This window comes from Bactrocera tryoni, chromosome 3 (assembly GCF_016617805.1).
Source record: "Bactrocera tryoni isolate S06 chromosome 3, CSIRO_BtryS06_freeze2, whole genome shotgun sequence".
Taxonomy (NCBI): Eukaryota; Metazoa; Arthropoda; class Insecta; order Diptera; family Tephritidae; genus Bactrocera; species Bactrocera tryoni.
The window spans coordinates 87118846-87146742 of record NC_052501.1 but is presented as its reverse complement, the minus strand read 5'-3'; the positions used below and the strand labels follow the sequence as shown (position 1 = coordinate 87146742).

The window sequence follows — 27897 nt, the reverse complement described above, 5'->3', positions numbered from 1 at the left end:
TATTGATACGCTCGGTAGCCAACAAAAACCAGAAGAATGTGTGCAAATATAAGTGTGTGTGTATATGTATGTATGTATGCATATGTGTAAATCTGAAAAATAGAAAAACCGCAAGAAAAACAAAATAATAATTGTAAATCTGAAAATCCGAAAATCCGAAAAGTATACGATATACATAAGTATGTACATGAATATGCACAGTTGCACATACTAAGTACACACACTTATAATTCAAGCGAAATACTGTAATCTATTAAATTGTATTTTAAAGAAAAAATTCGAAAATTACATATATTAAATGAAAGGAAACTAAAGTGGCTGCCGCCCAAAATTTTTAGCCATAACAATCAAATGCGCTATTTTTGTCACTCAATAACCATTAGCATTAGCGAATTAATAGCGAGCGACCGTGTTCCGTTGATATGCACAAGGCATTCCCGGGCGTCGTAGCCCACATGATAAGCACATTGTTTACTAACAATAAAAAATAAACGTTGAAGTATAGAAATTCATAACTTAAACACATGCACATACACACATATACATTCATATGTACATGTACATATATACATACATAGTATGTGTGTATGTGCAAGTGTATTTTGAAGTGGAGTAGCTTGCCAAACACTTTGATGGTAAACAAATTTGAGGTGTTCCACGGCACTAATTAGTAATTAGAGTAAGAGTTGGATGTGTTGCCGCTAGGATAGTCAAGTATTGGAATTGGTTAAGCTAAATTAAAAAACAAAAGTATTTCATATTCTTGCAGTAAATTTTACCGTGCGTAAAATTCAGATATCTCCATCGACTATACTCGTGTAAATTGAACGTAAACTGAAGCAAACTTAATGCAGCCGCTGCAGCGGAAGGCACACTGAATTCATATTGACGAGTTCATGGCAGCGATAGCATATCGTAATTGGTCACAAAAGCGATAATTGAAGAAACACACATAACTCAACTAAAACAACAACAAACGTCGAATATACGCAAAAACCGAACGATTATAGATAGAAAAGCAATTTATTTCGCAAAAAAAAGCACAGTGAAGAAAAACCATAAAATATAAAGGTAAATAAAGCTGACAAAAGTCAACATAACAAATAATAGAAACAGAAAAGAGAATTCTTCAACGCGCACTTTTCCTGCTGTTGCGCTTCGATACGTGCCGGCGTACAAATGTATAAGTGCATAGAGGACAGCATCTTGTAAGCAGTAAATATAGTACATATACATATATATACATATATGTATATATATACACGTATGCGCATCGTGATCAGCTCGTCCTTACCGAACTCGCAGCAATTCAACCAGTGGCCTTGCTCCGTTCTACGCGCACAACGTTCATCCTTTCACATCGTTTAAGACACAAACTATCAATCGAGTGAGTTAACCGCTTTGGCATACTCTTTAATACAAGCTCGCTGCTGCCTCACTTTTTGCTCCATTACTTATATACAGACTTACATATGTATGTATGTATGTATATACACCTGCTACATCTGTATATATCTATTCTTGTGTTTTAACTTTACTGTTAATAATATTATTTTTAGCTCTCATATATTCCCCACATACCCTCTATGGAATTCGTTGTACAAAATTTTCGCTTAATTTTTAAAATTATTTTTTAATACTTTTTTTAAATTTGTGCTGTCGTGAAATTGTTTTTATTGGCGGAGAATACTTTTCACCAACGAGCCGAGGAATGATTTATATTCGTGGAAGATTGTTCTTTGTGTTAAAGGCGTGATTTTTTGACATTTTATCACATTAAATATATTCGTATACATATTTATGACAAGCGCTTGTTGATTCGGTCGATGCACCTGTCAAAAAACGAGAAGGATAAGAAATAACAACAACTGCAACGTTGCTCTGCGAGCTGCGTCTGAAATAACGGATTATTGAGCGGCAAAAAAGATAGTTTTTGACCTTAAAATAATATTTGGTAGTCGAAAAAGTCTTTTCGTATTTCTATTCAAATTTCAACTTATTTTTTTTACATTTATAATAAATAAATAAACAAATATGTATGTGTCATTTTGGTCGACCACTTTTTGCCATTTTTCCGCTAGAGACATTATTCCATCAGTGTAAATCGAAATTTCCAGAATGGAAGCGAGCAACACGATCTGATACAGCATCGTCTCCGGAAACTTCACAAATTTCATTGGTGGCTTGCGTGACGTTCTTCCCATTTTTATACAAAAATTTCAAAATACTATAGCGAATTTTTGCATTATTTTTAAACATTTTTGATCAGCTGTAACTTTTTTTCCACTTTCTCGAATTTATGTATTTTTTGGTTAAATGCAGCTTAAAATCTCACCTTTCCAACACAATGATTTATGGTATGACACAATGTGATAGGTAGCAGTGGAGACGCTGCAACGACATCTATTGTCAAAATACGAAAAGACTTTTTCGACTACCAATATATAAAAATAAGCACCTAACGGTTTACAGATGACATCCGAATTTACAAAACGAAATTGGCGCTTACTAAATTTTATTTATTTGGTAATACATATCTATGTGTTTGTATGTATGTATCAGTTTTGACTAACTCCACCAGCACACACACATATTTAGGACGTTTTAACATGTGTTTTCTTTTTTCCTTCGTATTGATTTAACAACATTTTCTAAACAACATTTTATCTAATTATTTTAGCATTGTTTTTGTGGTGTTCATGGGAAGCCAATCAGTCCATGGCAGACAGTTACATGTATTTTGTGTGTTTGATATGCATATGTACATGAGTACATAAGTATGTACATATATTGACAGCAAGCGTGTAGAAAAAACAATATTGTATTAAAAAAGTTTATCATATTTTTCATGGTTTCACTTGCTTACTGTCCATTTTATCTGCTTTTCCTTGTGTGCGGCTTAATTCGTGTACATTTTTAACCACATGCATACACACATATGAATGAATGTACCTGAACAAACAATTGAATACGAATAAAATCTAAAAAATCTAATTAAAATTTTTAACTCATCCATGAATAAACATTGGTGACACATCTACAACAACAAACAATTGCTACGCATAAATAACTTTCAAAAACCGAAATATTTTGAATTTGCGCACCAACGAAAACTACATACATACATACATATTTGCAATAAAACTTGAAACAACGCAACCCGTTGACGGATTTGGGCGCCTCTCATACGCCGACTTCGCTGTGGAACGCATTTAATGGCATGTAAGTAACTTTTTTTTTCTAAAAACTATATACATACATATATACATAGTATATACTCTTATGATGTAATAGAAGCTTATGCATGGACATAAGAGAAGGGATTTCATCGCTTAAAAATATTTATTAAGCTGCTCTGCTTAGTGAAACTCTGCTCTTTATTACGCTTTTAATTCCATACAAACAGTCTGTGCGAAGGAATCGTTTGTGAGTGGCATTTTCGGCTAAACTTCCAAAACTGGGTCACGTTGCCCGCTAACAAATTGCTTCATGATGAGCAGTCGTTAACAAGGAGTCCCAAACCGACTATTACCACGCAAGCCCTATCATTTACACCGTTGCCACCCAGTTCACAGACATGTAAATATTTTAGAACTGTTCGGCAGATATACCATACACACATATAAGGATGTATGAATGTATATACTTTTTTTTGTTTTGCTGTCTTTCCATATATACCTACATACATACAAACGTCTGTATGTTATAAGTGGTGGAGTTATTTATTGTGGTTACGAATTCTAAAAGTTTTGATATAGACCAGGAAATGCACACATACTTGATTTGTGGTTTTCAAAATTCAGCTTTTTGCATTGAAAATATTGGAACTGAAATTCCCTGGCAGTTAGTTTTCTGTCCAGAATTAATTTATTGCATCTCTGGTAAACATTGTAGCGGCAATCTTTCTTCGTCCTTCAAGCTTTCACAATTAGAACAAATAATTAAAGCTGATATCCTCGCTTCTCCTTTGCGTTCGAACAAGTCAGATTACTGCACTTGTCCCACATTTCTCTATATCTTTTACGCTATTCGCCATTTGTCCGTTTCTTCTTCATACCGAACACTTTATTTCCTTTACTTCTTTTATTTGCTGCTGTTGAACTATTCCTTCCACTATTCTACGCCACTAACCCAGTTTGCCACATCGACTTTCAGTTGTTGAAATTTCCGTATCGAAGGCAACTTAGCCCCAATTTATTTACGAAGTTCACATGAAAATGTGTATACTCACGTGCTGCAGCAGCAAAAGGTTTCTACCGTGTTGCTGGAAGCAATGACGACGTTCAAAGAATGTGTGTATGTTTCTAGACACGTTGGCACCAGTGTTTTCTCTGCACCCTGCGCAATCTCCGTTTAGATGGAGCGGCTGCAGTCGGTCGTTTTGTTTACAAAACACAACACTTTCGTCCTTCGGTATCTACAAACACAAATATATTCGAGTTGCATAGGTACATATGTATGCACGTAAATACGAATATTTCCCGGTGGTACAAGAAGTTCAGTTTTGATTAAATCTGAGAAATACATACATATATTTTATTCAAATACGAAAAATATTTTCGGATGATTATGGGTTTGCTTGTGTACTAAAAGTTAATTCGTTCTAAAAAAGCAAAAGTCACTAAAACCAAAATATCCGAAAGGGTTGACATATGGTTTAGGGCGAGAAGGAATGCTTTAAGCACATGCAGGAACACGAAGATCATGTGCAAGAGCCCTGTGGGTCTCCGTGGGACCAAATGGGCATACTGTAAGTAACGACGATACAGAAAGTACAGAGAAGTAGGCATGAGAGAAGCGCTGGAACAGCCCCTATGTCTCTGTCCAGCACTATCTACACGGAGAACATCCACATATATGGCGCGACAGCCGGGCAGTAAAACTTAACCTTCTCATTAGCTATATTAAAGGTCAATGCTTAACCCATAATAATTAGTCCTTTGTAGATGGGTTGAAAATCAGCTGTCACAATATCTCGTCATCTGTCAATACAAATTTCTTATTGACGGCCATTCAAAAAAGCCAATTGAGCACATCGTTGCCTAAAAGCAACTAACCTCGAATTAGTATTCCTTACTTGTGCATTGAATTGTATTTGTTTTTGTTTTACTCTGCTCGCACTATGTGGAATGTAAGCTATGCAAGTAGTTGTTGGCTACGGGCATCACCTTAGTGATCTCACTCCAATTGCCTCGCGAACGGGCAACGAATCACATGATCGCTTTATTACTTTATTTATTTATTTTTCTACTTTTTTATATTATTTTTATTTTGTTTTTCCAAAGACAACATTCATTTAAATTGAGCTCAGCATTTAAATTGGCAGTCAGCAGAATAAAAGACATGAAAAGGCAAACAAGGATCGTTCAAAGCGATCTCGTACAGACAAATATGGCGGATCAGCAACACTCATTGTATATACAAATAGGTGTTCAAATACATATTTTTGGTGACAAAATGCAAAAGGAATTTCGTTATACACACTGTCAATAAATTAAAAAAATTGAAAAACAGAAAAAAGATAAAAACTGTTAGTTTGTTGACATATGTATTATCGAGAGTCTTTCTTCAAAGGGTCTCGAACAGCTTAGTGACTGCAGACCGTAGAAAACGTACCGGCTTGTACAGTTCCTTCCGCAATCTTCTCCTGTGTCGAAATTTCTTAGTTCAAACAGAGAACAGTCGACAATTTTTCTTTTAAAAATACTTGCCTTCTTTATACCTGATTTGCTCGAACATACAGCATATATAAATGCCAATAAATCAATATTTATATACAATTTATGTATATAGCCTTGTCCATTTTAACCTCAACCGAGGCGTTAATAGAGTAATTAAATAACTTGTTCGCATTAAATATTGTATATACATATGTATGTATGTATGTATGTATGTACCTATGCAGTGAAGTGTGTACTACAAATGGAAAGGTATTCTTTGCTTCACATAGCTTATTAAATATTTATAAGGAGCATGACTCTGTTTTTGCTTGACACTCTGTTCTGACCGCGACAGAAGAAAAACACGAACTTCCCGTGTCATTCCTGTGTATTCCAAAGGTTGCAAGTTCAACTGAGCAGCGAATATTAAGCATGAGTATGACTATGTTTATGCATGTGGATGCCCAGCAGGAAAATCAAATCATAAATATTTCGACATAAGGAAGTCATAAACAATTCACTTTTGGAGCTCTACCACAAGCTACGACTACGCGAAGAATCACAACTTTACTTAGATACGAGATCAAGCAGGTATAGGCATATACATATGTATGTACATATGTATAAATATAGATTTGCATGCATGCGCTTGGAACTCGGGGAAATTATGTTTCCATTTATATTTACCGCTTGCGTGCAGCGAAAATTGCGACAAACGCTCGAGTGTTCATTTATAATCATTTCTGAATGGCGCAGCAGAGCGTTTTGTACCAGTTTCTACATGTACACATACATACAAACGTGCCATCTTACGTGAATGTGAATATGTCACCGAGACCCAGTTTCCGCTTCCGTTGCACCTACATATGTATATAAGAGGTGTTTCAGTTTACACTGTGAAATGTGTGAGTGACCAAGAAGAGACTGAAATTTATTGGATCTGCACATGAAATGCTTTCACACTCGGCTGCGGTGATTGCGCCGGCGTGGGGATTTCCCTGTCCATTTACATGCTTATATGCATGTGTCTGTGTAGTGTTCTATGCACTAATGATATGGCAACGCTAAATTGGAGAAATTCTATTTCTTGTATATTTTTGTGGCATTTCATCAGTTGATCAAGGATTTCGAGACAAACTTCCTACTTGCTACCTAAAATTGCATTAAAGTGTGTGTGTGTGTGTGTGCGACTGATGATTATAATAATAGTAGGCGATATTTATATAATTTTCTACACGAACTACCTAAGTAATTGAAGAACAGGTTTCAGTAATAATAGTTAATCACGAGATAAACGCGGCAATTAGCTGGGTTGTGTAGACGCTGTACTAGTATAATATTAAGGGAGCAAAGTTATTTGCGGGACTCACAGAGTATAAGCTTGGCTACTTAACAGTTAGCAGCAATGAAATATTTATAGTTTGTTTGAAATATTTTAAATATGCAGTAAGACCTCGATTAAATGGAACATGCCAAAGTAATCATTTTCACTCAGATTTTAAGCAAAGTAGAGTAATCAATTGCATTATTGATATACACGGTGTATACGTATACTATAGTACATATGTATATCTATTGGGTTGTCGAAAAAGTCTTTTCGTATTTTGTCAATAGATGTCGTTCCAGTCGTATATCTCCAGTGAGTGTCGAAAAGACTTTTTCGACTCAATATGTTTATTTCCATATTACACATATACATACATACATATGTACATTCATATTTAAGTATAGGTATTTTGTTGACTGCGTGCATCTGAAAAATCGAAATATTACACAAACACAAAGTTTTAATCTCAAAACACTCAGTGCGTCGTTTTGTCCTCGTTAAACTAACTATATATACACATATGTATGTATGTATACAAATATGGCTTTTTGCATTGTCCAGCGGTAAATATAGTCTTCACGCAAACAAAGTGGCACAAATGATTACAAATATCAACAACAAATGAAAACTCGAATCCGAACATGCATCTATACATACGCACATACATAAATACTATATGTTTATGTGTATAAAAATACTGTTTGTGTACTCGCAAACTGAATTACTTGTTTTGTTGTGTACTTTAAACTTTACACCTGTAACCGACTTGAGCGATCACAAAATGCATCAATGTAAATTTCCAATGGAATTATTAATGACTGCAAAGAGACGGCGGCATAAAATGCTAAATAATTAGCCAGAGGTTCAATACACTCCGCGACCTTACGTGTGTGCGGCGTGGGTTTGTTCAGCAAAAGCTTTGACAATTATAGTACTAACATTCTGTAGACCATGGCGTAGAAACGGGGAGCTTTCACAATATTGCCGGTGTACTGATTGACTACCAGAAAGGGGTTGCTATCAGCCCAATTACGTTTGGAGTATTCACTAACACTCTGTCACTACAAAAAATGATAGACAAAGTTGCCTCAAAACCAAACCGAGACCACCTACTTAAAGTTGCCATCCTGAAATTATTATGCCAAAATATTAAAATTTACGGTATCAAAAGATATGACTCAAAGCAAAAATATTGAGCGCGCGCTTCGAAAGTTCTGAATATCGAGTTAAGCTCTTATTTCTTGTAGATACTGATATGCTGATATATGTATGTATGTATGTATATGTGTATGTATGCACACGTACATATATCGCCCAACCAAACGGTAGGGCAAATTGGGTGAGTTGATATCGATTTTTTATCATGCTCCTTAGACAAACGAATGAAATTAGCAATGTGAGAAGCTTTTGCTCAGTGCTATGCAATTTGCAATGCTTGTATTGACTTGCGACGTGTTTATGTAGCTTATTTCTAATGAAATTGGACAGACAAATAAATTTCGTATAACTCATAAATGAAGTCATCCAGCACCCCAATTGGTTTGTCCGAGCACATGCTAGTTGTTATGAACTTCCTTTTTTCCTACCCCGACCCGGAGCTTGTTAATGATTCATGAGATATTGTTGCATTTCTCATTTGTCGTTTTAATTTGTTGAGATGGGCCTAATATTCGCGATTTATAAGTGGCTTGTGTGCGGCGTTGAGTGGGTGTTTGGGCCATATATTGAATTGGCATGTGTGGTTACGCATACGCCCCGTGGACGTTGCCTCCACCTAAATATTAATTAATTTACTAATAAACGCACAAATAAACCAATAAAATACACACTCGTGCGACTGATAACTTTTCGAGCAAATGATGGCCGCTTAATGTAGGATTTTTATTATACTCGTACGATAATGCTAAATAGATTTAATATTATTTCTAAAGATGACTCAATGCCCGATACAGTGGATGATTCAATTATTATTAAAAATGTAAACGTTGCCCACACACTTGCATTCGTTCACAAATCAGCGCCGAAAGCATTGATGCGCGGCGTGGCAAACAACTGGACATGTTGGAGCCGCCACAGGAGGGGGTAGGGGGGTGTGTGTGTGAGGGTTTGAAATTAATAATTTTTGAGAGTTTCATAAATCTGCGTTGTGGCCTTGTCGCATGATTAAGCACATCGTTCCGAGGGCTGATCTTGGGCGAAGATAATATTGTTGAAGCTTTGACTGAGATTTTGTTTTTGTTTTTAGCTGTTGTTCTTGTCGTGCTATTTAGTGTTATGCTGTGTTTTGCTCTCACATTTTGCTAAGCTGTTATTATTGTTTTAATAAATGCATGGTATGCTTGATTTATTTCCATATGCGTTTTGTTTCGATAAAAGAATTTTCGAATAGCACTAGTTGAACCTCATCTAAGCACCCCTTTTGCGAAAACTCTTGACTGCGCTAGTTTCTTGCGAGTTCTTCAGTATGTAAACGGCGCGTTTAAACTTGGTCGGCGCGTTGTCACTTCTTAGCTGTTGTTAAATTGATTTAATGTTAGAGCTTATACCCGTGTACCGTTATTTTATTCGCGTAGCTGTAATTTCACACGTATGTATATGTAATTATATACATATGTTTTTACATAGACGTAAATGAGTATGCACATATGTTTATAGATAAACACATAAAAATGGAAATATGTGCACTTTCCTTCGCCAAGTTTCCACTCAATGCGTTTAGAGTCGTGAAGACACGTGAAGAATTGAGCTTTGCATGCGCACGCAACGCTTTTCCCTCTTCTTGTCACATGGACAACTGTCACGCATTTCTGGCGGCCTCAAACCGTTTTGTTGGGCATTTTCTTGCAATCGGTGGATTGGCTGATGTGCTGGTTGATAAGCGATGAGTAACTCGCAGTGATGCATTAATTGAGCTCCAGTATTCAAATTTGCAAGTCTTGTTGGTATTTTATATACATATTCACATGTTCATGAACATATGTATGTATGTATGTATGTGTCATTATAGACGCAGAGCTCATGGTTATGCGCGCAATTAAGCCAAAATTTAAACTGAATAAATATATGTACATATGTACATACATACTTATGTACATACACATGCCTATATATTTTTTATCTACACAAATGTATGTTTCTGCGCTTGTATGTCTGTATGTACATATATAATCGTTTGTAGGTAATGAATGGAGTTGCTTTCTAAAGTGAAACTAGCCGATTAAAAATGAACCTCTGCCCAGTCCCCCACCTCACTAAGCGGCACAGCCACTGGGCCTAATAAGGGCAAGAGCCATAATTTCATTATTCAAATTAAGAATCCACTAACTTTTACCGCAACACTAATTTCACTATGACTGCAAGCAGCTGCCATTAGATCAGCGCTTCATAGCTACACTCACACGCACATTCTTATAGCAATTGCTTTCGTTGTTGTTATGATTTTTTCATTTCGTCATGGCACAGTTTCGAAAAGAAATGTAATTTGAGTTGGCACAAAGAGTTTGTTGGCTTAGCTTGGCTTAAACAACGCGCTTTTGACTGTGTGCATTCGCATATGTTCGTATGTGTGATCGACAGTGTTCGTGCTTGTGTTAAGTGTACGTTTGGTTTCTGCCTTGAATGTATTTGCTTTCTTCTGCGGTTTTCTTGAATGACGCAACAAGTAGCTCTGCCTAACGTTAACGTGAACTCTCAGCTCCATCGCTGCTGGTTGTTGTCGCTTTGTTGTTGTTGCTGGCACATGCACACAATATGCCTCTGTCGGCACGGTTGTTTGAGCCGAATGAGTGATGAATGACTTCTGCGATTTATTTCGCTGCGATGAATTCGGCGAGAATAAGCAAAGAAAATCGAAATTTCACAAGCTAAAGCAGATCGCAATCAAAACCAACAACTCGAATGCCATAGAAGAGTGAGAAAATGCAACTACGCCACTCTGTAAAAACAATCCAAGCTTTGCTTGTGTTCTCATATTCAAAGCAACTCTTTGTGCATATACATATGTATGTATGTAATTTAGAAGTATACAAATGTATCTGCTGGTATTTTTGCTGTGATGACGTGATTTGGGTGTGTTTGTCCAAAAATTTTCGCGCGTTGATCCCGATTCGGCTGAACTTCACTTTCGCGAAGACGAGCGCAATTAAAGTCCACGCGTTATCCCCAAGTGCACTGGATTTTGTAGAAAAAAATACTTTAATGCGTTGCTCTACATACAGTTGTTGTACTATGTATATAAGTATGTATGTATGTACGCATGTACTCATGAGCAGCATATAACATTGTTTTTAATTTAATTTAGCTCGTAAGCTTTTGGGTGTGTCCCAAAAATAGAACTCACACCAGTCCAGTTCACACCGAGTGTCATAAATGTGCGAACTTTGTTGTTTTTTTTGTTATTGGCAGACGCAGAATTGGCTCACATTGTGCGACGCCGCTCCTCTTTATGCTCTAACCCGATAAATACAACGTACTCTATTATGTCAGCACTTTAATAATTAAATATAAAGTACTTAAAAATTGCGAAAGGGGCTGCAGAAAGCAAAAAAAAAATGCGAAGATCCCAAATGACGAATGGTTTCAGTCGAGCGAACTTTCGCACCCATGAACCGTCGGGTGAAAGTCTGACATACGCTGGCACCTTTTCATCAAAAGTCGCGTATCCGTTATGAATAGAAAGGAGTTATGCACTTATTTTAGTCTAAAAGAGGTTTATGTGCTTTAATGGTTCCTATAGAACAATCTACTGCATCTATATTGCTTTGTTTTGATTTTTTCGCATTAACAATATGTTAGATCAGATCGCTACGTTGTTGTCTTTGCTCGCAGTTGGTTTGGGAATCATAAGTACCTTCATATTGGCCTATTGACTTCATTGGCGGCGTCCCAAACGTCACAAATATATATCGAGCCACATGTGTATACAATATACATGCACACATGTACATATGTATATAAATATTTGCATATTTCTAAGTTTACTCACACATGTGCATGTGTGTATGTATTTATTATAATAACTCTTTAAGAGAGCGGTGTGCAGTTGGATGTGAGTGGAGCATTTTCACAATGCAAAGTGTTGGCATTATTTTGTTTATATCTCCTCTTTACTACATATTCGCCATTGTTTCTTTTTTTGATATAAAGTTGATTTTCATGCTTAAATTGTGTCTCGCTAGTCTTGTTCTACGAACTGTTGTTCCCATTCATCGTCAGCATAACGCGCTTTTACGCTGGCTTCGTGTGGTAAAGGTCATTAGTCTTCAAAGAGTGTGAAATTCCGGCGATTTCAGCGAAACAATCGAACCTTTCGGTTTTGAATGAAACAATGGAAGCGTTTTTAACATCAATTTTCAGTACACTGTTGGAAAAGACGGTCACAAATGAAATTTCTGAGTCTGAAAATTAGTTACACTTCTATTTTCTTGTTGATTTGATGCTAATTTTCTTTCAGTCCGCATTGTTGTATTAGTAACACAAAATATTTGGCTTTCGAAATTAGTTTCCTGCTGCGCTTCGGATATTCGTGGGTGGCTTTAAATTAAGATTTGTAAATAAGGTAATATACATACATATGTACGTCATCGTGATGACATCAGAGAGCAATGTCGACTGGCACTGCTAAATCTGTCTGCAAAAGTATAAGCAGATATACATACATACATGTATACTATATATACATAAATCTGTATATCTACTGCCACGTTGAGTGGTTAATGACGATTTGTTTTCATTATTGTATTAGTTACCTGCGTTTTGCCTGATTTTGGAGTGCCGCGAATCGAACGTACAACCGGTATAAATGTAATTAGTTAAGATTGAGTCATGTGTAGAAGTTCACGCAAGTGAGGAAAGTTCTCAGATCGCCATTCACTTCGGAGTGGCCAGAAACGATTCTTTACATATGGCTCAAGCAGTTCAAGACTTCCGGTCTTTGACCAAGTATCCTGTGGGTAGCCAAAGAACATCCGTTTGAAGGCGAGCTAAAATGAGAAGGCGAATCATTCCCTCCACAGGGTTGTGCGCTGGATTTGGGACCCGCCCCTAAAAAACAGTACCAATGAAACGAGCTTTTAGACAGGGTGATTCCCTCTCATGCGCCTTTTTCAATATAATTCTGGAAAAAGTGATTCGTGCTGCTAATCTGAACCGCAGTTGCGCTGCCTATTCTAAAAGTACATTGGTACTGGAGCACGGAGATGATATTAGAATAACGCTTGCCCATAGTTGCCGCCCTATTGTACCACGCAAAACATGGACGTTGACCTGATATAAGAAAACACTTGGAGCATTTGAGAAAATTGTTGTTCGAAAGATCTTTGGAGTCGTCCGCGTAAGCGATGAATATCGAACCACGAACTGCATGAACTCCACGTCGACACGGTTAGGCTATGGCGTTCGCATGGACGATGATGATCTAAATGCTCGAAGAAGAAGAATGACAGAGGTACTCAGGGTCTATATTTTCTAATAGTGCTTTTTCTTTCCGAAGGGTATGAAAAATACTCGTATTCCAACAAGAGTCTTACTTTAACACTAGCTGTTGCGGGATGATGAAAACTTTGCCCAAAAATGTGTTAATGCATATTGCATATTATTGTTATTGCTAAGAAAACGAAATAATAAAACTCGCAGAAGACGTATCAGCTTCGATTTATAATTCACTAAAGAAATATGTATATATAGATATACGTATCTGTATATAGTAAGTATATATGTATGTACATATTTGTTGTATATTCGAACAGTATTGCCTGAATTTGTGTTTAAGTATTTATTTATTTGTTATTTGTTGCTGTTGTTGTTGCATGCTGTCTGCAACAAGTGCCAAATTCATTGCGGCCATTGTTCATTCATTCAATATATCATGTAAATTGTTTGTTTTACATCAGCCAAGCATCTTGTGTTTAGAAAAAAATAATTCACTCACAAGAATAGACATTTAGCTGAAAGAGATTTCGCAGATTCCGTTTTGGCAGCGCGCTGAATTCGGTGCATGCACAAAGCGCATACAGACTTCGATATGTTTATATTTGCATATTTAAATATGTGGATCTGCGGAGGTGTATGCATACACTGTTTGCAATGAAAACCGTGCAACATGCTGCTGACAGCGGTCAAATCATCTGCTTTTCATTTTCAGTATGAAAATCCAGTGAATTGGTCATTATTCACGAATTCATTCAGGCGAATGGAAGTAAAAAAATTGTCTATTGAAATATCAAGGCAAGAGATTGCCGAAAAACATGCTCTATATACATATGTACATTTCGAATATTATATATTGGAAAACATTTTTCCGAGAACAAGCGAACTGTGGCAGAGACAGATTAGCAAAAGATCGTATTGGCGGCTGAGTTTTGAAATCAAAAACGCACTTCAACACCATATGCACATTTGTCTTTTATATATGTATGTGTAAATATTCACAAGTATACTTGTATATAAGTATGTGTAAGTATATAAATGTATATATGTAAATACTAGGACCGTTTTATTGAGCAAAAATAGTTTACGAAAAAGTGATTTTATTGCTTAGCATTCATTAACTTCTTGCTTTGGCATCAAACGAAAGCCATTCCAACTGCGTCCAGAGATACGATTCTTAAAATAGTTTTTGGTATTGTCATTGACGTCGTGTGAGCTATTTTAATGCGCTTGAAATTAATGCCTTTGTGGGAAAAACTAAATTAACTTCAATATTGTTGTAGTTGTTGCTGTATTAGCACTCGTATTGCCTAGAGCTCCACTAACGCCACGACGGAGTAGCAGCATAAATAGTTGAAATAGTCGAAATGAAAATGTTTCCATATAAAAACTCCGGTGAATCCATTATTCGCATAGCACTATATTTCGTATAAATTAAGAATGTCTAAGTAACACGCAGCTGCCATGAAAGCGTAATTATAGAAGCGAGAATACTTGCCCGTGTCGTGCGTCCTAAGTCAGCTCAGCCTTCGCACATATACATATATATACATACATATGTACAAGATCTGGTTGTGCACCCAATTACGTCATTTCGAGTGAGCAGCCAACGATGATGTCGGCAACCATGCGGTAATAGAAAAGGTCACACACACACACACAATGTAAAATTTATTTTCGATTTTAAAAAGTATGACGTCAAAACTGAGAAGGTGTAAAAGTGGCAATAGTGGCACCCGCTTCCGACAGCTGCTACACACAAACATCCTGTTGAACAACAAGATCGGCCATCATACACACATACCTACATACCTGCATACGAGTAGCTGCATTAAGGTGTGAAAGAAAGTTCGGTGTAGTACTTATGAACAGATGGTGAGGGTCTGCGATTGTTGATTAGATGTAGTGGCCGAGCGTATTCGTGAACTCAGCGACATCTTCCTAACTTATTGTTTATTGGCCATTGCGTAGGGAGAGATTTACGAATTCAGAAAGCTTTTCCGATTTTCCAACACACGGCGTTTATCTCTTTGCGACGACGCAATGCCGTTCTACGGTTCGCCAAAGCGGTCGCGGTGACTTCTAGCTCCATGCGCAATCTCTGCCGGCTGTTCTCCTGCTGCTTTATGCTCGCCAACTCTTGACTGCCACCGACTGTGGCGGATTTCAGCCGATCTCCTTCAAATTTGGCGTTCAGTTTGGTTTCGCTTTGCTTTCGAAAGGTTTTCAATTTAGTTTCGTTCTATACTCCTCATTCGGTTCGGTTTCGTTTTGTGAATTTCGCTTTGATTTGGTGTAAAGAAATTTTGTTAATAAGCTAAACGGGATTTCTAAAGCGATGAGCGATGGCAAAATGTGATTGCAATTTCTTTATTGAACAAAATTGCGAGTTTGCCTCAAAACATTTGTGCCATAATTACTTGTGTACGCTAAGTCTTTAGATATATGGACATATGTATATCTATAGTGCTCAAAGTGTATGCTCCAGTTTTTCTGATTTCCAAAATAGCAAAACAACACAGATTTACAAAATATTTCAATTGTGAAAAATTCATCAGCTAGCGTGCTATAAATAGCTGGTTGAAATCTTTTTGGCTTCCATATTAATTTTCAGAATAACTTTACTCGCTGCGAATCCCCATACACTTCGGTCATTCGGCCGAGCACTTTTCGTCCATAGTATTCGGTCAACGAGAGTTTGGTTATTTTCGCAAGTGAAAGTGTGCCTTTTTGTGTGTGTGTGTTGGAGGATCCCAAATGGGTTCTGACAAACATCACCCAATGCTCAAGTGAAAACCGCAAGTCCTACAAGGCCAAAGATAAACACTTTTTTTTTGTATCGAAAGTAAAGACCTTACGCAAATGCACTGATAAACAAACAAACAAAAAGCGGAAGACGATTGAAAAAATCATTTATGAAATGCAGGAATTTTGTTAAATTTGTTGAAGTGTGATTTTGTTTCTTCGCTGTGATTTTCGACGTTCTTAACTAATTTGAATTTGCTTATTCTTCTTTGACTGGAGCTAAGAAGTTCACTTAATTCGGCACGGTAAATATTTTTCTTCTAATAAATTGTGTTCACATTTGACCCTTTGACCCAGTTTTTTTATAGTCAGTAATGAAAATACATATTTTATATACGTTTTTGTGTTCTTTTTAATTCGATCCTTTAACTTCTACCCGCAGTCACAAGCCTCCGAACGTATTTCTTCTTGAAAAAGTAGTATAAAGATGCGTTAGCCGTTCGGAGTCGACTCTTTTTCAGATATATCAAAGTCAGGGTGGGTTTAAAAGGGTTTGATGGATTCGTTACGCTGATGATTATGGTTGGAGGTAACGGATGTTGTTGTTGTTGGTGTAGAGTCTGAAAACATTCCTCGAGTAATTGACAGTCCGCGGCCGGATAAAAATCCGGGTCCGTTCAGGTTACTTAGACCCGAGTGTCATGAGAACGGTTAGTTAACGAATATAGCTTATTGCTTTGTTGCTCCCGATTGATGTTATCAGTGCCCTAAGTATATTTTTTAGCAATACATAACCCAGCGCAATCAAAGAGTTTAGCGAATATAACTTCACCAGACAATTTTAGATATTGTAGAAATGAATACTCAATCTGCTAGATTTTAACACTTTGTTGACTTAGCCAAAATCCCTGCTGTTATCTCTATTTTCAGATATGATGCGTAAAACCTGATTTATGCATCTGCCATCGCACTGAATTATGGATTTAGCAGATCAAATCGATGATTATATTTGTTCATTTGAAGGAATTGGTGATTTAACAATGGACTCACTAGCAATGTTCATATTTATTTGGGCTGTATTAGCCCTCTTCTTAGTATGGCTGTGTAAATTTTTATACAATAAATATGTGGTAAATAACAACAAAACGCCGACAAGTCAGAGCAACAGTCGGCAGAGCAGTGTGGCGCCCGGTGCTGCCAGCACAACGAAAACTGAAGCAAGCAAACGACTATCCGAGCCGAGAGAAGTGATGGCGAGCAAAGCGGATTTTAAGGTGGGCATAAGAAAATCTCCTAAAGGCAGATCTTAGAGTGCCATTTTAAAACTGTTAACCATATGTGTTTGTATATATATTTTTTTGTTGTAATTAGGACTTAGCTGCCAAACCCGGTGGTGCTGCACGCGGTCGCGCGCCCGGTGGCGGTGCTGCAGGTGCAACTGCTGGTGCTCTCGCACGCCGCCGCATGGTGCGACAGGGCTCTACTGGACCGGAAAGCCGCAAAAAACGTTATGTGCCGCCACCCTCTAATGTTGTTGGACCCGAAACAGTGAGTTGTGCAGCAGAAATGAGTTGACAATATAAAGCTAAGTTATCTACATTCCAATTTAGACTTCCGTTACTTGGACCAGTCAAGTGTTCCGTTGGCTTTACAGCGATCTTGTGATAGTCAACGAATTGCTAACCTCTTGGGTTATAGCCTTAAATGAAACTCTGAAGAAATCGATGGAAGAGGTGAGTTGCCAAACGATTTACTAACAAAACATTAATATTCAAATAAACCGGAAAGTCTACACTTACAATTAATACAATAAAAAGGAATACAATTTAACATCGTTATGTACATACATACATATGTATGTATGTAAATCTAATGTAAATTGTGCAGAGCTTAATGTTGCTAGGAAAGTAAAGCTCGGTATGACCTCATCAAACGGCAGCTTATCGATGATGTGTTTAATAACGCGCCAAATGCGGCACTGAGATTATTTCGCAATTAAATTACATTTAGGAAAGCAGACTCAAGAACTTCATGGGTTATTAATACTGTGATTTCCATGACTCTTTACCTGTAAACTAATAGACCGAGCTAATATCATTATTGGCAAAAAGAGGAGCATAAAATTAGATTCCCATTCTATTCCAAATTTGTTTCAGATTAAGATTCTTCTTTTCTTCAGTAGTAGTGATTGTAGTTCGTGACGTCATGATATGGATTTATGTTTATCTCTTTATCGTACAAACAAATACACATATGTACATATGTATATGTACATATGTATGATTACGATATGATTCACAGACAAAAATGTTTTCATTGATTTTTGAAAAAATGCGAAATATGCGCTCGAATACAAATAGCTCCTGCGCCTTAAGCCAAATTGCATGAAAAGTTCATTGATTGTTAACAATCGAAAAGACGAGTCAGAGAATTCCAGTTGTGCCTTTATAGCTTTTCTAATCTTTCTACAGCGTATTCCAACCAAGCTATGAGATCACTTAGCTGATTTGTTTTGTTTTGTTGTTGCACAAGTACGTGTATATTCCGTCGTTCCGTCGTCATCTAACAGAAACTCAAATTGAATCACGCATTACGTCAGACATATTTTAATATATGTTTTATATATAAACATACATATGTATATGTGAACATACAATTTTACATTCATAAACACGCTCGCCAAATTTAGTCTCACTTGAGTGTTTTTTAGAAAAAAAAAAATCAAATAAGACCGGCTTATAAGAAGCATTCGACGAAAGCAAAAATCGAAGCGATGTTTAAGCAATAAAATTGAAATAAACATAAATATACGAAACGAGAAACACCAAAAACGCGGCAGACAATTTACATATCCATACACACTTACATATGTACATACATATATATTTATATTGTTGATAGACGTGTAAATATGTATACACACATGTAAAGACACGAAATGGGTTTAATGTTAACCTTGGCCCCGGTTTCAGCACATAATAAAGAAGAAAAAGAAGAAATAATATAATAATAACAACAACACTGAAAACGTCAGGCCGGCGATAAAAGCAGCAAAAACAATTCGAAGCGCCAAAGGCCAGAACGACTTGAAATTTTTCATATAATACATACAAACAGGTCTGCTTACAAATGCACATACATATTAATATTTAAAAAAACACGCGAAGTAACAATCATATTATAAATGTTTGTATATGTTTCACAGTCATTATTTACTGTATGTATTTACTATTTATACATGTAATATTAATACCAGGGTACAATAGACTACAGTTCGTAGTGAAATTCTCTAATATTAATACCAGAGGTATTTAAAAAACTCCTTAATATAAATTTATTTACCACTTTCAGCATGGCGTCGCAGTGGAGGTGGTGCGCGTGCTGCCCGACAGTCCACCACCCAGTTTGAACAATATATTTTGCAACTGTGATGAAACGAATCCTTCAAATATGGTAGGTCTCACTGCGCAATAATCATTTCAAGCCTAACGTTAACACCTCTGTCTCTTTTTCTTCTCTCCTCCACTGCCCACAGCTGATCACCTTCGATTGCGATGCACAGCCGGTGCTGCAGGTAAAGACGTATCGTCAAAAGGCGGGCAAGGTTGACACCTCGCATTACAAAGTGACCATCTCCCGCTTCCGTGCACGAATGGCTACCGCCATGAATTACAACACACTCAAGGGCGAGATGAAGGTGGATGGCTATCCTGATGTGAGTGTTGATGCTAGTGCTTTTTAAATTTAAACAAAATTAATATGAAATAATTTGTGACAATATTTTTATGTGCAGATCCGCGTTGCCATGAATAGTGTGGGCGCCATCAAGCCAATGGATCAAGATGAGCAGCAGCTGCAAGGTGTCATTAGTGACATAATCACCGCCACACTGCGCGACACTGTCTATCCAGTCGACTTTTCGGTCTACGCAACCTGCCCTCGGGCCGAGATCGACCCGCTTGACATGCCTGTAATATATCCCGTCAATTATGATGCGTTAGCGGTGAGCGTCAGTACACTGAGAAGAAACATATTCATAAATATCAAATCCGTATACGGGGTTTCCTTTTTTTTCGTTAATTTCATTGTTTAATTGTTTATGTTTTTATAAAACACTTTCCGAATCATTAAACGATTGGCAGTGACAACTCGTACAGATTTTGCATACAAAGCTGGTATGTGATTACAGAGGTACATCAGCCTACATACATACAAACATACACATGCCAAGTATATATTTGGCATTCGTCTCGATCGCCCCAGAGTTTGTAAAAATGCTGTGTCACAAAATAAACACTGTTATTCTTCTCATTGTTCTACCCACTTCCGCGCATTGCATGTTTGAAAATGAAAAATTGTTTCAGCCTCAACATTGTTGCCGATGAAATTTGCCTTTTGTTTACTTAAACGTAACAAACATTATATAACAATTAACAACAGTTAAAAGTCAAAATCACTTTTTGAAATTCATTTTCAAAAGTTAAGTTCATTTTTGTTTTTGCTTTCTCTCATTTCAGAGGGCTTATCAATATTATTATAATTATTGAACATGATTTCGCAACTGAATTGTTACAATTTCCAAAAGACAAAACATAAATTTGTAAAGAAACTCTCATATTGTACCGAAAAATATACACATATGTACTTATGTAGAAATACTAGTTATCAAATAAAAGGCAAATTTCATTGCCTTCGTAAACTGGAAAACATGCTTTACATTGCCAAAAATTGTCCGCTCATTTTACTCAACAATTTTTCTCGTTTCATTTCTCTTTCATACTTCACAAAAAAAAAAAACAAACTTAACACCCTTTATAGCAAAACTTGGAGGGCTCTAATTTGTCAGGTCTGCAGCCTATGATCTCTGGTCGTCGTTTGCTGGTAAAAATTGTGAAAGGTGAAGGGCTGGCCGAAGCCAAGGACCCCTACGTTGTGGTGGAAATGGACGAACCTGCACAAAAGAATCAAACCGGCGCTCGGCAGGGTGCCACGCCTTATTGGGATGAGCATTTCCTATTGTAAGTGCTTACGCTTCATTTGCTTAGCTCGATTGTTTGATTTTTCTTTTGTTTTCTTTTTAGTGAATTGTCTCCACAATCAGCGGAGATTTTATTCGAAGTATATGATCGGCCTGCTAATGGCGCCGAAACGGCCAAATTCCTCGGTTTGGGTTTGGTGGGCATTGATGAGTTGGCCGTCGGGCCTGCATCTACACAAGTGCTGACACTGCAGCCGCGTCCGTATGAGACGAATCCGGTGAGTGGCACCATCACTGTGGACTTTGTGTTCATTGAAGGTGCCGAAATACCCGCTGGACCCAAACCGTACAAATTGAAGGAGGCCCTGAAGATCAGCACGCCAGTCATTAACGAGCACATGAAGAACGGCGCCGGTTTGGCTGATGCGGCTGTACGCGCCTTACAGGATGGCGCACTCTCCACAACCGGACAACCCAGCAAGAGCACACTAATTATACATAGCGTCCAAAGGGTGAGTTCCAGACTTTCACGATTTTTCGGAATCTCATTTAAGCCTTTAGCTGCCTATGGAGATATTGTGTGCTTTATACATATTTCAGGCGGAGATTCATATTGAACCGTTTATTAAAAATTGAAGTCTCAAATCTCCGCCCAAGCAGTTGATTTAATGTTGTATTTAATTTCGAATAATTTCGATGCTAAATTTGGTTTTTGTTTTTCATGTTGCTCACTCCCGCTCTCTCACCGTCACATTACGAAACGCTTTTGAAAAATAAAATTATTTCCTGATTCGTTCATATTGCACCATCACGCAACGTCAAAACAAATATAGAACCAAAACAATTCAAATGCATTTAAGGTAAATTTGTATTTAAGTTTCTCAGCATCTGCATACCGATTCACGTTTTGTTAATTAAACCTCTTTCATTTATTTTTAACATTATTTATACAACTTTTTTATATAAAAAACTAAAAATTTCTTTTTGAGTTGCACTCATTTTGTGCATAAGTTATTTATTTAGTTTTTGGTATAGTTGAGTACATAACCTTAAAAAGTAGATAAGAAACTTATGTTTACGTATTTTTTCTTCGTTTTGGCTCGCTTTCTTCAATTGCTTGTAACTCTAATGATTCAATGCGCTTTCTAACTAAAATTAACCTGCGAAATCACTTCCAACCGAAATTTCGTCTGCAACGGAAATAGGTTGAAGTGAACAAGGACGGCAGAATCGAAGTGAAAGAGTCACCACAGGAAGAAGTCGACGGTGCTGTGACACAAATTTTAGAATCCCCATTAAACGACAATACGAGCGAATCGTTGCCCACCGCCAATACGACAGCGGATATCGAGCAAATACAACAGGAAATTTCGGTGGCGACGGACATAACCGCCAGCCCCACAGACTCATGTCCACCAAACGATGTGTCTCTAGATGAATCGGGTGTGGCATCAGGTAACAGCAGCGCTTTGGTTGCGTCCAGCGCCGAGGTGAGTATGCCAAAATTGTTCTCTTATTCGAAAGCACGCTGCGAATGTTGCAATTTTGCTAAAAATACTTTAATATTTTGTTGGAATGATTTTCAATTAAAACTGAATTCACTAAAAATAAACAGCTTTGTGTTTTTTAAGTATGTCAGGCTTAGCACTCAGTGATTATAACTTGAATCAAAATAAGCTTGAGTCAATAGTCCTCAGCATACCTTAAAATACACAAAGCTTCAGGCTCATAGAGCGGATATTTTTGTCGTTGTAAATTAATTAAAGTTTTTCATTTCATTGCACAGTTTGGTCAACCGAATGCCGCTTCCTCACCACAGGCCCACAATGGCTACTCACCATACAATGGCAACTCGACTACAAACGGTTCACAGAATTATGGTTATCAAAGCAATAGTTTGTCCCGCAATGGTGCTGCGACTAGCACACCATTAAGCAGCGCTGAGCTGGACGAGAGAGGACGGAGTAAGAAACGAAATTTCTTTGGAACATTAAAAAAACGTTTAAGTCGATCCAAAACACGCACCCATTCGGCTGATCGTGGCGCTTTGACGCCGTCCCACAATAATAACGGTACCACCCCAACAGGAACACTTAACGGTGATTCACGTTCATTATCTGTCGATCGTGCTGTATTGTCTAAAAGCAATTCACTTGGTAATTACCATTCACCCACCTCTCCAACCAACCACTTGGTACTTGATCTAACACTTGTGTGAACGTAATTTTCACTCGCTCTCTTTCATAATATGCTTCTTAACTATTTATGTGTGGAAAAATTGTCGCTAGCTTAAGCGCCGTTATTGGATTTACTATGCTTTACTTTATTCTATTTTAAAAAAGAAAAGAACTATTTTTTTTCTTTACGTTTGACAGGAACTGCTTTATAAATAGTTAAAAATATTTTGTAGAAATCTTTATAACAATAAAATACTTTGTTATTTTTTTTATTTTATTTTATAACTTATTATCTTTAATTGTTTAACCCAAATTTTAAACAAGTTTTCCAAATTGCGGATTTCAATTTCAAAAATGCGCTGATTATTACTAATTAAATCTTATTTTTGCGTATTATTTCTTATTGCTGTTTTTATAGTTTTTTGTGTAGCTAAATCCACATATAACTGTACTAAGTAGTCCTTTTTGTTTTGTCTATCTCTGTTTCTTTATCTCTAACCTAACACTTTCTACTGTATTGTATGTATTTATCTTTCTTTTCCAAACACAATCCCTAATCTAACCTACTCTACCACGAAAACTATGCTACTTCAACGCCGAAAATATGAATTGTATGTATGTATGCCCCCTTAATCAATATTAAAACATATTTATGTACATGTGTAATACTAATATATGCATATACTCATGATATACTCACGCAAACATATATACACACACGTGCATATCAATTTCGTACTAACAAAACACTTTAACTCATTATTTCCTTCCGCCTCCTTTAATTTGGGTTCGCGTCAAAATTTTTAACATTTAATTTACCGCTTGATTTGATTAATTTTAAAATACTCTTAATGCATTGAAATGTGCATATTCAATCCATATACTACATATGTTATTAATTTAATTTTACTCTCTTTTAATTTCATATGTTTCCATCTTATGATTTTGGCCGATTTTGTTTTAATACAAATAAAAAAAACGAAAAAAATCAAAATGGGAAATCTGTTCACTTTTGGATAATTGATAATCGAACTCCTTCACCCACCGCTGTATATTACTACCACTACTTGTGTTACTTAACAATATTTTTGCTGCAAAAAAATGGAAACACCCTGAAAATATCTTTGGTGAAATGTATTTTATCGTAAATGATGTGTAACAATTGAAACTAAACTTATAAATTCGTTTCGGTACTTCGAAACTGCACGCTTTTCTTAATTTTATTTTCGTCAAAAAAATGAATCTATACAAACTACACAAAACAACGAAAATACTCAGGCTTACGCGCTGGTTCGTCACGACTTGATCACTCAAGGCAATCTTCAATTTCAGAATCGTCCGCAATCTCAGGTTTCTCGTCAGCCAGCAACAAAACGTACGTACATGAAGCATCCACGCTGGTGCTGGAGACGATCGAGAATGGCGTGAAGCGGTGAGTCAATTGTCGAGCACTCGTTTATTATACTTACTCGTATGTCTAAAGTGCTAATGCGTACATTTTTTCTTAGGCATTTCATTGTGCCGCTGGCAATCGCACAACGGCCCAGGTGGCGTCGCAAAGGCACAAAACTGCACATTTACAATGACCACACCTTTATCGCCAAACATTTGAGCGGGTAAGCGGCGACGAAACTTTCGTTTGGCTTTCTGATAAATTTTCTATAAAATTGCTTGTTGCATCCACAGTGGCGGCTTGCAATGCCAAGTCTGCATGAAGTCCATCCCGCGACGACCGGGCAAGCAGGGCTACGAATGTCGTGACTGCAATTTGATCTGCCACAAACAATGCCACATACGCGCACCACAGGCGTGTCCGAATCCTACAGTGCTTTCAATGGAATTGTGAGTAACAAATTATAAATGTTGAACAAATTGATAATCTGTTTTTTGGCGTGCAGAATTGGCTGCCAAAACAGATTGTGGTGATCGTGTGTGGGAAGCATAGTTTTACTAATTTTAATTTTCTTAATTTTCTCTCTTCTCTCCTCACCCTGTATGGAAAATTTTTAATTTTGTTGTACTTCTAAATAAAATACGTCAAACACCAACACAGGACCTCATTTCCGGTACTCACAGAACAAGATATACTCTAGTCAACTTTATATTTGAATTTCTAGCGCTCATAAGTTTTATTGTCATAAAAACTTTGAATTTTTCATTGAAATATACATACATTGATTGATATGTTTTTAATTTATGCGAAATACTGGAGAAAACATTTTCTTTCAAAATTCATAATTTTAAAAAATCTCACAACAAAGACAAATATCTTAAGCTAGAGAAGTTGAGTTTTGAGCTTTTTACGGCTTTTACGAAATTGTTTCTAAACTTTCAACCCGCAACGCTTTCGCATTGAAAACCAATTAACTTTTACGCTTCAACCGCTTTTTTAAATATTGTTATTTTGAAAATGTTCATAGGAAGTCATTATTCACTTCACTTAAACGAAAAATTTAAGAATTTCTTTGTATCAAAACATTTTGAAGTTTTTAAATCAAAATTAGTTGTGTAACTTATAATTTTGCCTTCAACCGACTATATTTTGTCATTTATTTATTGTCACACTGATTCTAATTTTTAAGACGTATCACTCACAAAAGGTCAAGAACTGTTGGCCGCATGCTCATACATATAAAACTTGCTTTCAAAATCTTAAGTTGTAAATGGTTTCCATATACATATGTATGTATGTATCTTCATGGTATATAACATCTGCTATACATACGCTTGTCATCTAACTGTTTACACAACCCAAAATAATGCCAATCCGCACTTAACCCATGCACTCTATTAACACAGGACGATGACTTCTAATGAAATAGCGCTAAAAACGCCAGCATCCACGCTTAACTAACCATTCTATAAACACAAGTTTGAAAACAATTTCACTGTCGTCAGCTTTATACACGAGCTTTTCGTGCAAGCTCAGGTTGCAATATACTATACATACACACATATTTTCTTGAGTTTTGAACTCAAAATCGTAAAAATTTTCCGCCGAAGCCATAATATTTAAAGCTCAAGCTGTATTCAATACTCAGAAGTCCATAAAAGTCAATAAGGTACTGCGTAATTCGGCGCCTTGTTTCATAGGTAAGCCAATTGCATGTGTTCACCGAGTTCGAAAAGTTCGACTCGTTTTTTTGAAATATTTTACTTAAAATCTTGAGTTGTTTGACAAATAACGCCGAAAATGAACGCTTAAATACTTGGATGTTTTTGCTCTTAAGCTAATACCAATCTTTGGATGCTGCCTTGAAGTTTTTTTGCTTGTTTTTCGAGTGCTAACTAGTCGAAGTTGTGCTAATAGTCCAGCTTTAAAGCATGGTTTGTGCCTTAATTGTACCCGCCATTTCCGCTTGCTACTAAAACGCTTGGTAAATTTGAAATTCATTTCTAAACTAAATTTCAATTTGAAATTGTGATGTAAATCTCAAACAAGAAATTTATTAGTATACTGTACAAAAACTTTTCTGTGAGTTCATGTCCTTGTGTTATTTTCTTTGTTGGACCGGAAACGGATTCTAATGCGTTTCGTTCTTTCAAACCATTTAACACTTTCATTCGAATATGTAAATTCTTAATTATTAAATATCTAAACGTTTTTAGCTGCTGCTGCATTCAATTCTAATCTGTTTCCTGCTATAAAACGCATTAAACATAAAGAGTTTTGTAGATAATATACTAATTTGTTTTTTTCTGACTATTTATACAGATCGAAACTTAATTCTGCCGCTGCGGATCGCAGTATAAGGAAATTATGAAAACGTATATAATGCACAAACATCCACAACCATCTATGATCCGTCACAATAGCCTCGGCGCAGCACACCGTACCAGCACCGCAGTAAGAAAGGAACACATTCGAACTTATCCACAAAGGTTCCGGGGGACAGGTCGAGCGGTTACAAACATTTAACGTTTTATTTTGCTGTTATTTCATGTAATACTTCTAGTTTTTTTTTAAAGAAATTTTCAAATACTCGCACACGACAAACTACATAATTGATCATTGCAAAAAATTTAGATGCTAAAATCTTAATTACGTCGGAAATTGCATGCTAACTATTTTTTGTTATATTTTTTACTTCTCTGTGAATTTATTCTCACTTACTTTGTGGTAAAGAAAATTTTCACTTATTTGTATATTTTTTCATGGTAAGATTTTGTTTTAAGTTATAGTCATTATGTTATTGCAATTGCAATATATTAACTAAGTCTCTATCAAAAGTTACAGTTTTTAACAAATAATAAAAATTCCCCGTTAATTTTTTAAATTTTGTAAACCATAAAAATGGGAAATTTGTAAAGTTAAAAAAAAGTTTATAATTTAATACTTGTTTATTTTAAACGTGCAATATTCACTATATAGTTTAAGTAAATAATTTTTTAAGAGCTTCTTTTGTAATTTTAAAGTTTTTAAATCTGTAATTAAAAAAACTTAAATCACGAAAACTGTACACATTACAAACTAAACGATCACAGTACGAAAACACAAATGAATGTTCAAATAACGTAATTATTAAAGCGAATATGTATCAGGAAAAAATAAAAACTGGTGGATTTTTAAGCGAAACTACAAAA

General features: G+C 36.4%; 1 protein-coding gene across 18 annotated transcripts; it reads left to right on the top strand.

The window, feature by feature from the left end:
• Positions 1-769: 769 nt before the first annotated feature.
• LOC120772889 lies at positions 770-27897 on the top strand. Of its 18 annotated transcripts, none has more exons than XM_040101756.1 (17): positions 17089-17432; positions 17530-17706; positions 17769-17891; positions 19510-19611; positions 19694-19873; positions 19952-20128; positions 20977-21176; positions 21240-21648; positions 21970-21996; positions 22342-22626; positions 22923-23292; positions 24592-24745; positions 24822-24929; positions 25000-25155; positions 25367-25379; positions 26113-26406; positions 27029-27897. In XM_040101756.1, exons 1-16 carry the CDS (start codon positions 17136-17138, stop codon positions 26125-26127), a joined length of 2793 nt encoding a protein of 930 aa, XP_039957690.1. In that variant the 5' UTR covers positions 17089-17135; the 3' UTR covers positions 26128-26406; positions 27029-27897. The 18 variants fall into 18 exon arrangements, with proteins under 18 accessions (XP_039957684.1, XP_039957685.1, XP_039957674.1 ...); XM_040101755.1 differs by having other exon boundaries at positions 19952-20161; XM_040101750.1 differs by lacking the exons at positions 25367-25379; positions 26113-26406 and adding an exon at positions 770-1387 and having other exon boundaries at positions 17149-17432; positions 19952-20161.